This window comes from Propithecus coquereli, unplaced genomic scaffold (assembly GCF_000956105.1).
Source record: "Propithecus coquereli isolate 6110/MARCELLA unplaced genomic scaffold, Pcoq_1.0 Scaffold860, whole genome shotgun sequence".
Lineage (NCBI taxonomy): Eukaryota > Metazoa > Chordata > Mammalia > Primates > Indriidae > Propithecus > Propithecus coquereli.
In genome coordinates, this window is record NW_012154841.1 from 228,539 (window position 1) to 244,999 (window position 16,461).

The 16,461-nt window shown below is 45.3% G+C and overlaps 1 protein-coding gene across 2 annotated transcripts in view; it reads left to right on the plus strand.

The window, feature by feature from the left end:
• The first annotated feature begins 11 nt into the window (after window positions 1-11).
• HSF2BP (heat shock transcription factor 2 binding protein) overlaps window positions 12-16,461 on the plus strand; it is a 163,425-nt gene continuing 146,975 nt past the window's right edge. Inside the window, exons 1-4 of one of the 2 annotated variants that reach the window (XM_012664127.1) lie at window positions 12-96; window positions 1,587-1,858; window positions 2,727-2,877; window positions 16,296-16,399. In XM_012664127.1, coding sequence (XP_012519581.1) covers window positions 1,823-1,858; window positions 2,727-2,877; window positions 16,296-16,399 — 291 coding nt within the window. In that variant the 5' untranslated portion in view covers window positions 12-96; window positions 1,587-1,822. Of the gene's footprint in view, window positions 97-1,586; window positions 1,859-2,726; window positions 2,878-16,295; window positions 16,400-16,461 lie in introns of those variants that run through there. The other variant, XM_012664128.1, reaches the window with a different exon arrangement.

Sequence of the window (16,461 nt, forward strand, 5' to 3'; positions counted from 1 at the left end):
AGTGCGGCCGGGGCCGGGACAGCGGGCGGAGCGGCCCAGCGTGGGTGCGCGCCGCGCCTCTTTGGGTTGCCAAAATTCAGGGCCGTTGCCGGCGAGGTTAGCCAGGGTGGGTCTTGACCAGGAAAAGACGAAGGGCTAGTTGTAAATGGCCTAGGATCTGTTTTCTTCTTCTTCTTCTTATTTTTTTTTGAGACAGAGTCTCACTGTGTTGCCTGGGCTAGAGTGCCGTGGCGTCAGCCTAGCTCACAGCAACCTCAAACTCCTGGGCTCAAGCGATCCTCCTGCCTCAGCCTCCCGAGTAGCTGGGACTACAGGCATGCCCACCATGCCTGGCTAATTTTTTCTATATGTTTTTAGTTGTCCGATTAATTTCTTTCTATTTTTAGTAGAGACGGGGTCTCGCTCTTGCTCAGGCTGGTCTGGAACTCCTGAGCTCAAACGATCTGCCCGCCTCGGCCTCCCAGAGAGCTAGGATTACAGGCGTGAGCCACCGCGCCCGGCCTGGTTTTTTATTATTTCTTAGAGACAAGGTCTTGCTCTGGCACCCGGACAGGAGTGCAGCGGTGCGATCCTAGCTCACCGCAGACTCGAACTCCTGGCTCAAGCGGTCCTCCCGCCTCAGCCTCCCGAGAAGCTGGGACTGCAGGCGCGCTATCACGCCTGGCTAATTTTTAATTTTTTTTTTTGTAGAGACGAGATGTCTCTACGTTGCCCAGGGCTGGTTCCATAGTCCTGGCCTCAAGAAACCCTCCCGCCTCGGCCTGCCACGGTTTTGGGATTACAGGCGTCAGCCACCGCGCCTGGCCTCGTGTAGGATCTTTAAGCACAACCAACAAACCCCGTCCGGCCAGCGTGCTCCTGCGACCTCCATGTAGGAGTTTTTCACTCTGCCCTGCAGCCCCTAGGTGGAGTTGAGGCTGGAAGAAAGGCCGTCACTGGGGCCTGCTTAGCAATGGAGGGGCGACTGCGGAGGCGTCCCCCCCACCCCCGCTCCGCGTCCCGGAGCTAGAGCAGGGGTGTGTAGTGGGGAGCACACGAGCCGTCCGGCCGGCCCCCTGCGGGGAGTGTGGGCAGCGCCCCGCTTGCTAATTCCTTGGGAGGGAAGCAATGTTGGCAGTCGTGCGATAACTTCGGGTTCTTCTGAAACCCCAGGCTGGCCCGTATCCTGCAGACACAGCGGGTGGGTTGGGGCAAGTTAAGGGACTAGGTGACGCCTCCAAACTTGGGGTGGTTATCTTATTTGTATCGTTTAAATCTGTACAGATTTATGAGGTGCATGTGCAACTTTGTTACATGTATATAATGCTTAGCGGTCAATCAGGGTATTTAGAGTGTCTGTCTCCCGAGTACCACACATTTGTTTGTCATCACCCTACTCCGCCAGCAAACGCTGAGTCATTCCCTCCAACTGCGGTTTGTCCCTTTAGGGGAGGTTGTCTTCGTTCCTGCACGCGGCTACCTGGCCTTCCCAGGTGCCCTGTGGACGCGCCATCCCCCTTAGGCCGGCGTTCCTCGCCTAACAGGAACGGATCGATTCGACTTACTTGACATTTACACCAGGGTCTCACTTTCCTTCTACTTCGCAGTTAACAAGTTTCAAACCCCGGCTAAGCCCGAAGAGCCGAAGCAGACCTTGCGGAAGCCACCCTTGTCCCCGAGACCGAGAATGCTGCGTAAACTCTACGCGGTTTGAGCCTCGCGGCTGTCCGTTCTGACCCCTCCTTCCCCCGGAGTGGACGCGTTCCCGTTCCCGCGCTTTCTGGCGTGAGGGGTCAGAGGGCGCGTTGCTGCGCAGGCGCACAGAGCCCGGGCCGCTGCGGCCATGGCCGAGGCGGGCGTCGCGGAGGAGGCCTGCTGGGTTAGTGAGGCGGCCCTGGCAACCGCCCCGTGTCTTAATTGTCGCCTTTCACTCCGCTCCCCTCAGGGCCTTGCCCAGTGTGCTCGGAAACGGCCGCCGTCGCGTGGTCGGGAGGCCTGGCGACCTCCCCAGGGACCAGTGTGGGGCGGGCCAGAGTGAGGCGACCTCCGGAGGGCGGGGTGTGGGGGCGGCACGCGGTGGGGCGGTGGCTGGTGCCGGGCGGCGTGACAGCACGCACGAGGGGTCATTCTTCTCTCCGTGTCCTCCGGGAGCCAGTCCTCCTCAGAAGGCCCCGGTCACCTCCTTTGGGACTTAGCGCCAGGTTTAGAGAGATTCTTCCATTGCATGCAGCGCAGGAGAAGGCTTGGACTTTGGAGCCAGATCCGGGTTCAAATCCTGATTCTGCCCTTAGTGCTGCGTTGGGAAAGTCGCCGTGCCCCGCGCCCCAGTTTCTGCTGTGGACAACCCGGAGGGTTGGGGTGAGTGTTAGGTGAGATGACCGGCAGAGGGCTTGGCACACCTAGTAGGAGTCCAGGAAAGGTGACTTTCTTTCCTTTCTGATCAGCTTGGCGCTGCAGTGTTAAGAAAAAGTTACAGGTGTTTTCTTTGGCTTTTAGGACTAGGGCGTTTGTTTGCACTTTTTTTTCTTTTTTAGAAATACCTGGCGGCCATTTTGAGAGCTGGGGCTTCAGCTCTCAAAACGTTCACGTGTATGTATGAAGTCTGTGTGTAGCAGAGGGCTCATTAGCTAAAGACATGCTTTTAAAACGATGGACACAAGGGGCGTGAATGAAAGGAAGCAAATTGACTTGGGCTGTTTTAGTCATGTGAAGAGAAATGTAATCTTAAGATCTGATTGTTCTTGTAGCACATGGGAGCTAAAGAAGAATTTGTGAAAGTCAGAAAGAAAGACCTGGAACGGCTGACCACTGAAGTGATGCAAATACGGGACTTCTTACCAAGAATACTAAATGGGGAGGTACTAGAAAGCTTCCAGAAATTAAAGATTGTAGAAACAAGTGAGTCTTACTTCATTTTAGCAGTCATTCGTGTTAATAGTAATCTGTTCTAGCACATTTAGCGTAGGTAAATAACTGTAAATGAATTGTAAACAAATTTTAAGGCACTGTTACAGTCCTTGTAATTATATTTGGGAGAGTCAGATGAAACCTGAGAAAGGGAGGTTCCCTCAAATGGGTAATGTGGACATACATGAGTTGGTCGTGGATGAAGGTTGCAGCCTTTCTGGTGTATCTAGTACCAGGTTTTCTTTCCCTCCCGCTCTCTTCACTGGCAGAATTTTATACTTTGGATAACCGAAAAACCCTAAAAATTAAGTTTTTTCTTATGTAAATTAAGGATTTCGCCATGTGGAAGCCTTGCATGGAGTTAACTGTGTCTGTAGAAATAGCTGGATGTCTCTAGGTGGACAGGCAAGGTCAGTTTCTAATACTAATTTAAGTTCAGGCTTGCTAGGACTTGTCCATGCAGATTTTTGAGATCTGAGCTGAACCGACAGTCAGATGTCAGTCTAGGAGCCTATTGAAGTCCTTGGGGATATTCTGAGATTGATTCAGCATTTGCCTGATTGAAGGTGAATTACAGCTAAATCAGCTGTTGATGGTTAACGCTAATTCACCGCTGTTATCCATCACGGTGTGGCTTCTAGAAAAGGTGCATCCAGGGGGCTGAGGTAGTGTTTATAGCTCTAGTCACGACAAGTTAATTCAAGAATACAAGTTTCTTGCTTAAGTGAGGGCCACAAATTAATCCGTGATGACTTGATTAAAGTCAGACTTTGGGAGACCCTGCCTCACAGCCCCGGACTTCCCCGGGCTAAGTAGTTGCCTCTTTTCCCACTGATCTCTCTGGTGATTCCTTCTCCTTTGTTGATTTATCCTTCTCTGCTTAACAGCCTTCAGATAGTGCAGTTGCTTGAGGCTCCGGTCAGTGTGCCAGCCGTATGCAGTTAGAAGGGAGAATGCTCATGGTTACCATAGTGCCCTGCCTTGTGTGTATTGTCTTTGGAGTCCTCAGATCCACTTGCCTCTCCTTTCCCTTGTGTGCTCTGGGAGGTGGACCTCTAGTGATGGGATTCCCTTCTTCCTGTACTGGCTGCCAGTGGGCCCACCAATGGAAGGCATTGCTGGGTGGAGCGAGAGGTGGGGGTGTTGCCTCATGCTCCTTCCCTGCTCTGCTGCTATTCTCTGGCAGTAGCTGCATCTCTCCACAGCTAGGAATCCCACCTGGAGGTCCTCCTTTACAGTCCCAGCTCTCGCTGGACTGTGGGGCTGTTTTCTGCCCCTGCGCTTTAGCTGTAGGACTGTTGCTGGTCCTTGGTGCTTCACCGTCCCTTGTTGGTTCCCTTATCCCTGCTCTCCCCTCTGTAAAGTCTCAACATCCGGGTTGATTTCTGTTTCCCACTGGGACCCTGCTGGATGTGCTTTGGTTGGCCAAAGTATCAGGTCGCTGACTTCTTAATTTCTCTAATTCTGATCTCATGCTCTTCCATCAACTTCCTGAGCATAATTATCCCTTGTGCATTTATCTTCAGGAAAGTACCGACCAGCAGCAGAGTATGTCAGCCTGTTGTTTGATTAAATTTCTCACTGTAAGCTAACTGGCATTTGAAAAATACATCAGGGTCTCATGAGTGAGTGAGCATGAATCAGTCTTTGGAGATCAGTCCTTCTGTCAAAATCAAACTAAGTGAGGGCCACAAATGAATCTGTGATGACTTGATCAAAGTCAGACTTTCGGAGACCTTGTCTCCCAGGTCTGGCCTTCCCTATGCCTTGTAGTCGCAACTTTTGCCACTGATCTCTCTGGTGATTCCGTCTTAGTCTCTTTGCTGACTTATCCTTCTCTTCTTAGCAGCCTTCAGGTAGTGCAGTTGCTGGAGGCTCAGGCCTAGGCTCCCTTGCCCCACTCATGGCCTCTCCGTACACAACCTCATACACACTCATAGCTTCAGTTATTAGCTTGATGCCAGTGGCTGCTGGATTTATCTCTAGCCCTAAACTCTCCTCCAAGCTCAGGGCCCTGTGTCTGACTCCCACTTGGCATTTCTTCCTGCTCCTTTCACGATCATTTCAAATTCTAAATGTCCCAGCCTAATCAGTCTAAGATCACCAGGAACAGACCCGCAGTCTGACAACGTCAAGTTTATGGCTCTTTGCAATGAGGGAGGCCACACACCAGAGGCACTGTGAGACATCTCACCAAACAAAGAGAAGGATAGAGTTGTTACAGGACTTGGGGGCAGGGTGGAATCTAGGTGAAGTGTAAATGAAGCAGTGTTTTGATGGGCTCAGCACAAAGTAGAGCTGTGTGTAAAAGGGTCAGTATCAAGTCTGACTGTGAAGTTGGCCCAGGTCTTGTTTCCTTGAAAACTATAAAGCTCAAATAGACATGGTACATTGTACCTAGAAGTCTCCTATTTGAAGCTCTGCAGTTGGCTGGAAATCAAAGCTGCTCCTCTGTGTCATAGTGACTTACATCCTGTAGGTAAAAGTGGGATGTTTCCTTCTTACTGGTATAATTTCAAACAGCAAAATTTCCAAGAGTCTGGGATTTTACAGAATAAGGTTTCTTAGTGAATAAGAAGTCAGCAATTACTCAAGAGGTCATTATGATGCTTTACAGTTGCAGTGTCCTTGGGAGACACATTTTCTGTTAACTTGGCTGCTGGCTTTATCTGTGTCTGTTATCCCAACTGACAAATGGCAGAACAGATTTTCGCTTTCTCAGAGCAAGCTAATTTTTACTCTGTAGTCATATCTGACTCATGGTATCCATTCTCTGCCCCCATCTCATGCTGGCCTGCCTGTCTCAGAGCACCACCACCCAGACTAGAGACCTAGGGGTTGTCTTTGTTACCTGTCTTTCCTCACTGCTCCTCCTGAAACCTGCCCACCAGTAAGTCCTGTGCCTTTTACCTCATTGATGCCTCCTGAATCATCAGCTTGCTTCCACCTCCACTGCTGTGTTCCGCCTCCTCTTGGCCGTGACCACTCACTGCCACTCTCTAGTCCCTTTGACATGCTGTAGCCTGAGTAATTTGTTAACAATTCAGTCTGATCACGCCGTTCCCCTGGTTTAATCTTCAATAGCTTCTTGCTTTTAGGATAAAGCCCAAAAACAATCCCACCCAAACCCACTACTACCCAAAAATGAAAACAAAACCATACCATAGCTTAAAAGGCTTTATATTATTGGATACAGGCTTGGCCCAGAGTTGCTGTCTAATCTGTCTAGTTACCATCTATCTTCCTACTAGATGTTGTCATAGCACTCTGTGCTTCTTCAGACAACATAGTCTCATTCCTGTTTTACTTTGTAAGTTGGTGGGAGTGCAGGGACCCTGACCCTGCCTACCATTATATTCTCTGCCTACCTGAATATTTGGTTGAGCAACCACCCTACTGTTTCTGCATGCTCTTCTTTCTAAATTGTTGTGTCATCTCATGAGGCTAACGTGCTACAGGAAACTTGGTGTTTAGAGAAAGGGAGGCTCACGGTGGGCGGGGCTGGTTGTAGGAGGGTTCCTGTGAACTTTAAATGTGAGCTGGCCCAAGGCTTGGCCTGAAAGATGGCCTCCTAAGGCACTTGTCATCTAATTTTGGCTCTTGAGTTCCTACCATTTGGGCAATGTGAAGGAAAACACAAATTCTCCCTCTTTTCTTTTTATAAGACTTAGACCTGATGGCCCTCCCAGGGCCTTCCAGGGGGCCTGTCTTCACATGTCTAATCATGTGGGACATGGCTGTAAGAATGGAGCCCCACAGAGGGAGTCTGAGGGTTATACTGGCAACAAGAGCTGTTTGACACAGCTGATTTCTCTACCCTCCTACCAGCCCTGTGGTCTAGCAGACTTGGCTTTGACCGGTGTGTGCTACTTTTCCTTCTAGATGTTGGTGTGTGCCTCCCATCTTAAGCACTGACAAAGGACAACTTGAAGGGAGGTGCGAGTGCAGGCTGGGAAGGAGTAGAGGGAAGCTGTAGGCCTGATTTGAGAGGCCTCTTCTTCTTTTTTTTTTAGAGACAGGGTCTTGCTTTGTTGCCCAAGTTGGAGTTGCCCTGGCTAATTTTTAAAAAAAAATTTTCGTAGGCTGGGCATAGTGGTTCACGCCTGTAATCCTAGCACTCTGGGAAGCTGAGGCAGGAGGATTGCTTGAGCTCAGGGGTTTGAGACCAGCCTGAGCAAGAGCAAGAGCCAGTCTCTCCTAAAAATGGAAAAATTAGCTGGCATGTGCCTGTAGTCCCAGTTACTCAGGAGGCTGAGGCAAGAGGATCACTTGAGCCCAGGAGTTTGAGGTTGCAGTGAGCTACAATGACGCTACTGCACTCTACCCAGGGCAACAGAGCGAGACTCTGTCTCAAAAAAAAAAAAAAAAGGCCGGGCGCGGTGGCTCACGCCTGTAATCCTAGCTCTCTGGGAGGCCGAGGCGGGCGGATTGTTTGAGCTCAGGAGTTCGAAACCAGCCTGAGCAAGAGCGAGACCCCGTCTCTACTAAAATTAGAAAGAAATTAATCGGACAACTAAAAATATATAGAAAAAATTAGCCGGGCATGGTGGCGCATGCCTGTAGTCCCAGCTACTCGGGAGGCTGAGGCAGGAGGATCGCTTGAGCCCAGGAGTTTGAGGTTGCTGTGAGCTAGGATGACGCCACGGCACTCTAGCCCGGGCAACACAGTGAGACTCTGTCTCAAAAAAAAAAAAACCCAAAAAAAACAATGTTTTGTAGAGAGAGGATCTCTCTATGTTGTCTAGGCTGGTCTCGAACTCCAAGCCTGAAGCAGTTCTCCTGCCTAATCTTCCCAAAGTACTAGGATTACAGGTGTGAGCCACTGTACCCAGCAGAGGTTTCTTTTAGAGTATAGGTGTGATTCTGTTTGGATGGGCTTAGGCTTTAAAGTAACTTGTGATCCAGCTGAAGGACTCAAGTTGACGTGAGGAATGTCAAGTGGTGAGTGAGGCGTGATTCTGACTGGCACAGCGTCTGCCTTCGGGAGACTGGCAAGGTGAGTGGTGGTTCGGAATAATGCTGACGGAAGTGTTGCCTGAAACTTCGGGGAGTCGCATGATTTATTGAAGAAGGGGAGATGTTCTAGGCTAGGGTGGCAGCATGTGTGAAGGTCACATATTGGAGTGAGCAGGACTGATTGCAGGTCATCAGCTAGTTTTTCTGGTTGCCATGTGGAGTAGGGATTGGGATAGCAGAATTGAGCACAGTAAGTGTGTGCAGTTTGTAGGAGACAGAATTGTGGATTGTTTTTAATTTGAGGTGAGGGCCAATTGGAAACTATTACATGGAAATGACATCAAAACAGCAATTAAAATGACATTTCCAGGGCAATGATTGAGTGTGAGTGCAGGGTAGGTTGGTTTGAGGTTTGGGTGGAAGGTGAATGATAGATTGTTCATCAGGGGAGGTCTTGGGCTCCATTAATGTGTGGCAGTGTGGCTGTGTGGACGGACTGGAAGGGGTGTGTGAAGAAGTGATTCTTTTTTTTTGAGACAGAGTCTCACTCCGTTGCCCGCGCTAGAGTCTGTGGCGTCAGCCTAGCTCACAGCAACCTCAAACTCCTGGGCTGAAGCCATCCTCCTGCCTCAGCCTCCCGAGTAGCTGGGACTACCGGCATGCACCACTATGCCCAGCTAAATTTTTCTATATATTTTTGGTTGTCCAGATAATTTCTTTGTGTTTTTAGTAGAGACGAGGTCTCGCTCTTGCTCAGGCTGGTCTCGAACTCCTGAGCTCAAATGATCTGCCCGCCTCGGCCTCCCAGAGTGCTTGGATTACAGGCGTGAGCCACTGCGTCCAGCCAGAAGTGATTCATCTTGGTGATGAAGTGAGGACACAGCATCATAATTTAGGATCAGCAGTGGAAGTGCGGAGATACAGGGATTATCTGTGCACTGCTTGCTGACTGGTGTCTCAGTCTGATTCCCCTTCTACAAAATGGGGACAACAGTGCCTACCTCCTAGGATGTGGTAAAGTTTAAAATGAGATAATCTTTGTAAAGTGTTTGGCAGAGTGCCCAGCTTGTGGGAGTCCTCAGTAGGTAGCACCTACCCAGATGATGGAGAGCCACCCGAACACTTGGTGTAACCAAGAGAGCACTCCGGTTCACAGCCCAGCAGCCTTGATCCTGGCCTGGACTCTGTCACTTCATGAACTGGGGAAACGTGTTAAGAAGTTGAAACCAAGGTTTGAATTCCAGTTCTGTCCTTCACTGTGTAACCTCCAGTTTCGGGTTTCTCTGAAGCCTGTAATGTGGGGACACCTGTGGTGCTTTCCGGCTTGCACAGGATGACCTTGGTGGAGCAGTGCCACGTAAATCCTCAGTGAAAGGTCACCCTCTCCTTTCTCTTGTCCCTTCTTGTGCTTTATTCGTCCAGCAGTGAGGGGATTATCGCTGAATCAGTGCATGTCAAGAATTTGTTTTAAACTGGGAGAAGCCCATTTTTGTTAAAAAAGTAAAACTCTGTATAGTAGTACATGGTGGTTCTAGATGTAAAATAGATGAAAATTGTATTTTCTGCATATTTCAAAGATTCAGTTTTAGAACATTTTCTTATAAAATAAGTGGGTACAATGAAGGCGTGATGAAAACAAAAATTTAATGTTAGGTATTTTGGAAGACAGTTGCATTGTTATCCTCAGTATCCAATTTCTGTTTTTAGTTTTGGTTGTGAAGTAGTAAGAAAAAGACATGAATCACAGAGGTAAGGAATTGCAAATGGTAAAGGTTTTAAACAGCTTACCTGGGAACATGAGGGTGCTTTCCAGTTTACCTGATCTTAGGCTTGAAATCAGAGGAGTCAGATATTTTTGTTTTGCGGTTAAATCACTAAGATGTAATAATTCCTTGCTTTCCTTAATTGGCAAGTGTTGATTTTGGAGAGAGATGATAGAAAAGCCATTCAGCCCATTTAAATCTTCATTGTCTTACAGAAAACACTTTTCATGAATTATGTTGCATTTGAGATATTAAATGATGTAATTAAAAAAAAACCCACTTGACACCTTAGTGGCCGTGAGATACTCACAGTTTCAGGGGAGTTGGAATTGTTTTTGTATGTAGACACCAAACATAAAATTTCAGATTCATTTCTGACATAAATAGTTAACATTATATAGTTTTAACCTTTTAAAATTAATTTAAATAAATATTTTTGGATGTTAATACTGTGAACCAGTCTTGTTTTGGTCATTGAAGATATCAACAGTGAATACGAAGTAGTGCAACCATGATATACTAAGAGAGATATTTGACTAACAGGTTTACTTTAGTAGTGAAAAAAGCTAATTTGTTTGTTTTTTGTTTGTATACCAGCACCTAGCCTCTGTCAGTGCTGTCCAGTAAAACTGTCAGTGATGATGGTGACGTATGATCCATGCTGTCATGTCTGTGTTTCAGGTAGCCGCTAGCCATATGTGACAAATGGCTCTGGCACCATTTTTTTTTTTTTTTTTGCGACAGCGTCTTACTGTGTTGCCCAGGGTAGAGTGCCGTGGCATCATCCTAGCTCACAGCAACCTCAAACTCCTGGGCTCAAGCAATCCTTCTGCCTCAGCCTCCCGAGTAGCTGGGACTACAGGCATGCGCCACCATGCCCGGCTAATTTTTTCTATATATTTTTAGTTGTCCAATTAATTTCTTTCTGTTTTTAGTACAGACGGGGTCTCGCTCTTGCTCAGACTGGTTTCGAACTCCTGAGCTCAAACAGTCCCCCCGCCTCAGCCTCCTAGAGAGCTAGGATTACAGGCGTGAGCCACCACGCCCGGCCTGGCACCATTTTTTGAAAGGCAGTCTTCCTCTCCTGTACTGCAAGTCATTCTTACCATAAGTCAAGTCATAGTGGCCATATATGTGTGGATCTGTTTCTGGATTCTTTATTAATTTTTATTAGTATTATAAAGTAATTTTTTAGTATTAGTACTTAGTTTTTGTATTGATTTTCCATTTGATTTTTTTTATTCTAGATCTGATGAAATTCTCTTGTTACCTATTTTTGGAACATTAATCACAATTGTTTTGAGGTCTGTGTCTGGTAAATCCAATCTGGATCACCGGTGGGTCTGCTTCTGTTATCTATTTTTCCTCTTGTTAGGCCTGGTAATTTTTGTTTTTTGATTAATGGATTTTTTAAAATGCAAACTTATAGAGGCTCTGGATGTTGATATTTTTCTGTGAGGATTTTTAAAATTCTGGCTTTTGTCAGTCAATTAGACTAGAGTAAGAGAGTGCACCTTAGTCCAATCCCAGATTGAGCTGATCACAGCTGGTTTCAGTCTTACTTCCAACTGGCCTGTTTGTAATTCATTCTCACTCTTAGGGCGTTAGTCCTTCAAGGGGGTTCAGCCGAGAGCTTGGGCAACCAGAGCCCTTCCACCTTGTCAGGCCTTAACCTCCAGTATTCCTCTCTCTTGGGCCATGACCCCTATAGTTATAGCTGTGCTTGGCAGCTTGGCTTATTTTCATTCACTGCTTGGCTCCTCCATACCTTCTCATGTGCCACTTGCAAACTCTCTGTTGCTGGGAGAAGTGGTTCTGGTATTAGCTCATTTTTCTATGCTCTCATTTTCCCCAGGGTCACGGCCTGCCCTTAAGTCTTGGCTGTGAGATAGCCTTGCACGTCATTGTTTTCCCCAGCTCCGTGGCACGATTGGATTCTCTGCTTAGCTTTGCTGTCTCTTTGCCTGTGCAGCTTTTGAATCTGCAGATGTGACAGCCCAGAGAGTGGTGGGCGCATTCGCACTGGAATATTTCCCTATCCTCTGGGTCTTGGGCCTCAAGGCCTGCCTGCCTTAGCAGCTGTCAAAGACCCTCAAATGATTTTTTGTTGTTTAAATTCTGCTTTTCTAGTTATTCTTCGTGGAAGGATTGATCTGCTACATCACCATCATAGCAGGAAATGGAAGTCTTCCCATATGTATTGTCTTGATTTTTAAATTGCTAAAAATATAATGTTATAACAGAGAAGACAGATGTTCCACATTAAAGGAGGCTGAAGATACACGACAACTAATTGTAATACCTGGCCCTAGACTGAATTCTGTACTTGAAGGAAAAGATATGCTATAAAGGGCAATATGGGGCCACTGTACAAGATTTGAATGTCAGTGGTAGATTAGATAAATGTGTTATATTAATTTTCCCGAAGTTGATGACTGTATATGATGGGTGCTTAAGACATTGTCCCTATTCTTGGGGCGTAGTCACTGAACTCTTAGGGAGTCAAGGACCATGGTAAATGTAACTTACTCTCAAATGGCTCAGAAGAACATGTATGTGTGTGTGTGTGTGTGGTATAAATGATGAGCAAATGTGGCAAGGTGTTAACAGTAGGGAAGTCTGGGTAAAGAGTACTTAGATGTTCTTTGTGTTACTTTTATTTATGCAGTGTTTTGTAAATTTGAGATTATTTTCAAATAAAAGTTTAAACAACATTGTAAAATGGAAATACTAATTAAATGTTTACAGAACTGTATTCATTCCGGTGGTACTCCTGGGTTCTTAGCAGTGAGGTTTGAAGACCGCTGCAGTACGTGTGATTAGGAACGCCTCTCAACTGAAACTGTTTCGCGGTCCCATGTAGTTCTTACGGTTGTGTATAGAGGGAGTTCTGATGAACCCAGGAAGTTCTGGAATACTCACCATTGTGTATCCCCCAAAAAGATATGTTGCAGTGTAGCCCCTAGTTCCTCAGAATGTGCACCTATTTGGAAATAGGGTCTTTACAGAGGTAATAAAGTTAAAATGAGGCCATTATGGTGGTCCGTAATCCATTATGACTGTTCTTATAAAAAGGAGCAATTTGGACCCAGACACAGGTGTGCACAGAGGAAGGTGATGTGGAGAGACACAGGGAGGACACCCCATGAAGGTGGAAGCAGAGATTTGACTTCTGCTGCCACAAACCAGGAGATGTTTGTGGCTACCACAAGGTGGAATTGTCAAGGAAGGATCCTTCTCTTACAGGTTTCAGAGGGAGGGTGGCCCTGCCACAGGTGGTTTTCAGATTTGTAGCCTCCAGACTTGTGAGATGATACATTGCTGTTCTAAGCTACGCAGGTTGTGGTACTTTGTTACCACAGCCCCAGGAAAGGAATATACTCCCCAAATCTTAGTTTAAAGGGAAGATGGAATCCATTAGTAGCTTATTCTAAAGTCTTTTCTAAACCTATTAGAGTGTATTAAGAAGGTAAAAGTTAATAGTTATTAAAAAGCCTTTTAGTTTTGAGACTCTTTCCTTAGCTATTTTGATGAAATATTTTCATATTAACATGAAACAATTGATTTATTATAAGCATACTAGACGATAAAGAACTGGCTAGAAATTGATCTCTTTTGTACAGTTTTAATATCTTTAATCAGTGTTTTAGCAATGCTGCTTTTTAATTACAGCTCTTTGTATGCTGCCCATATAAGTTTTCTGTACCTTCCCTGTGAATAAATTATATTAAGAGATAGTCATTCTCATGTTATTAAAACTATATTAAAAAGGGTTGTAGTTTTAGAAGATAAATAGATGTTGAAATGGTCTATGATTTAGATTGTTTCTAATGTATTACTTAATGTACATATTATTTCCTTTCCTTTCCCTTTCCCTTTACTTCCCTTTCCTTTTCCTTTTCCCCTCCTTTCCTTTCTTTCCCAGGGTCTCACTCTGTTAGCTGGGCTAGAGTGTAGTGGCATCATCACAGCTCACTGTAACTTTAAACTCCTGGGCTCAAGCGATCCTCCTGCCTCAGCCTCCTGAGTAGCTGGGACTATAGGCATGTGCCACCACACCCACCTAATTTTTTTTTTATTTAAAAAGTTTTTTTTTTTTTTTTTTTTTTGTAAAGAAGGGGTTTTGCTGTGTTGCTCAGGCTGGTCTCTGTCTCCTGGCCTCAAGTGATCCTCCTGTCTCAGCCTTCCAAAGAGGTAGGATTATAGGTGTGAGACACTATGCCTGATCCAGTCCATATTATTTCTGTCCCTATTTTTAAAAAAAATTGCAAAAACATGTTCTCATTATACAAGAATGAGACATACTGATAACCAAAGTAGCCGTGTGTTTTCTCTGTTCAAGGAATGTACAAAAAAGTGAAATTCATTTGTGTGGTAAATATCCTACTGGGGTAGCATAAAACTGATGAAAATCCCTGCCCTCCGTGGTTTTAGGTACCGTGCAGTGGGCCAAGTTGAGGATGCAAGGTAGGAGTTTCGTTACAAGGCAGCAGCAACGCTCCCATCTGGCCACAAGGAGGCTGCCTCACACAGCGGAAAGGCACCTGCCACCTCCATGGGAGCCTAGTGTGGGTGGGTGTGGCCTCCCTGATCACTGATCTGGACTTTTGTGGGGTTGCCTGTTGTTGTTCAGTGGGATGTTTTAGCTCTGTCCCTTTGGTGTGATAACTTACACTAAGGTTACATGCAACCACATAGAGCAAGAGATTATGAAATTACCATGATGAAGGAGAGTCTTTTAGGTGGTCAAAATTAATCCTACAGATTTTTGCACATGGTAAGGCTTGTAGAGGTATAATTTCCTATCTTCTTTACCATCTTCGAGTACTATATAGTTTAATTATAGAAGCAAGATTTAAGTCAGATGCAAAGAAAAAATGTTAAAGCACGGATAATTTCATCTTAGTTCCTTTTTTCATTTTGTTTCTCTTTGTGACATAGGTGGTATGTATTTTATATGATTATAATGTGTGTGTATATATAAATGTCTTTTCACACCATTAAAAACAACATCTTTTCATTTAACACTGTTAAAATATGCAACTATATAGTTTTTAAAGAATAGTGCTTGGTAGTCGATCTTGGGTGGCCGAAGAATTCCAATAAAAGTCATGTTGAGGCACAGTATTTCTGAGAAGAGCAGAAAAGAAAACTCTGATTTAAGGGAGAATAAATAGTCCAAAGTTACTTTGCCCTGATTTTTAAGAAACACATTTTAAGAGAAGCTTTGCCTGCCAATTGTATAATCTCCAGCTAGTCTGAACACTTCAGCTTCTAATCTTCCTTCTAGAGCAAAGAGTCTGTAAAAAACTTAGAGACTTCCTTTATTTCTTCCCCTAGAGCTTTTGGAATATCCGTGTAGTTTTAGGCAGTCCCCACACGTTTCTTGGAGCTTCCCCGTGCCATCTTGAAGCCTGGGTTCTAAAGCTCCACCCTTCTTTCTTTTTTGTCTACACTTAGTAGAGGAGTGTCTGTGAGCGTTTTTTCCGCTAGGGTGGAGTAATGTTCTATTTCCAGGCCTCTGGCTCTTTAAGGCTTTGGCACTCATCACAGACCGTTTTTTTTTTTTTGCTCTTTCACATTCCTTTGGCTGGGTTCCCTCATTTGCTGCACTGATTATGTGTTGTGCGTTCATTTCATTTTGTTAGTGATGAGAGACCAGACTATTGCCCTGAAGCAGTTTTGAAAATGTGGGTACCCAGACAAGCAGCATCAGCCTCACGTAAAAACTTGTTAGCAATGTACATTCTTAGGCCCAGCCCAGACCTACTAAATCAGAAACTCCTTGCACGGGGCCTAGCAGACTGTGTTTTATCAAGTTCTCTGGATGATACTGATGTACACTAAAATTTGAGAATCATGGTCCTAAAGCATTGCTACTTTAATCAGAAAAGTTATACCATTAGCTCTTAGCACCCTCAAATCTTGGTATGCGTTGGCATAAAAATTGGTGAGTTCTCAGCCCTTGAGATCAAGCAGTTAAAAAAATTTGAATTGTGTATTTGGTTTTTTGAATGTGTTTCTGCAACATAATATTTTTAATTTAAAGTTGATAATACTTTCGGTTAATTTATTGATGTGGATTTCTTTTGAGATTTTTGTGGGTTATTGGACTCATTAACCAAATGAATCTGGTGGAGAGGCAGTATTATGTAGTAACCACCCTTGCGCTGTAGCATTTTCTTGCCTGATCACTGCTGCTTTCCCTCCTCCGTTGACTGACTACTACTGCAGTTGTTCCCATTGAGTCAGTCTGCCAGTTGGTGAGACTAGCTTTGTGAACCAGCCTGTGCTGGCACTGTCTACTCACTGAGCTGCCTTCTGCTTTTTATGGAGCAGATACAAACCTGTGCCATGAGACAGGCTTCTCAGCTCTGCCTTCAGTCCTTTAAGTAACACATTTTCTTGAAGCCTTGAGTACAAGTCTGGCAGTAAAATGAGGCCTTAAAAACTAAACAGAAAACAACCAAAAAAGTCCTTTCTTCTGTGGGCTAGAAACTGGTAAGAACTTGAAAAACTAGACTTTTAGAATATTGGTTATTCAAGAACCAGTTAGAAATCAGAAATGCAAATGTTACCTCCTAAGAAATTAGTGCAGGTTTTGCTACAAGAAAACTGGGCAAAATAGATGCTTAGGAGAGATTAGTGATTTGAAATATCTTGAGTATTTTTATGTCTTTTTTTTTCTAGACCTGGAAAGGAAAGAGCAAGAATTAGAGCAGCTGAAAATGGATTGTGAACACTTTAAATCCCGTCTGGAAACCGTGCAGGCTGACAGCATGAGAGAAAAAAAGGTACCATGCTCAAGGACAGGTTCTCACAATGCCAGAAAGTAGGGTTGGCTTACAGCCTTTAA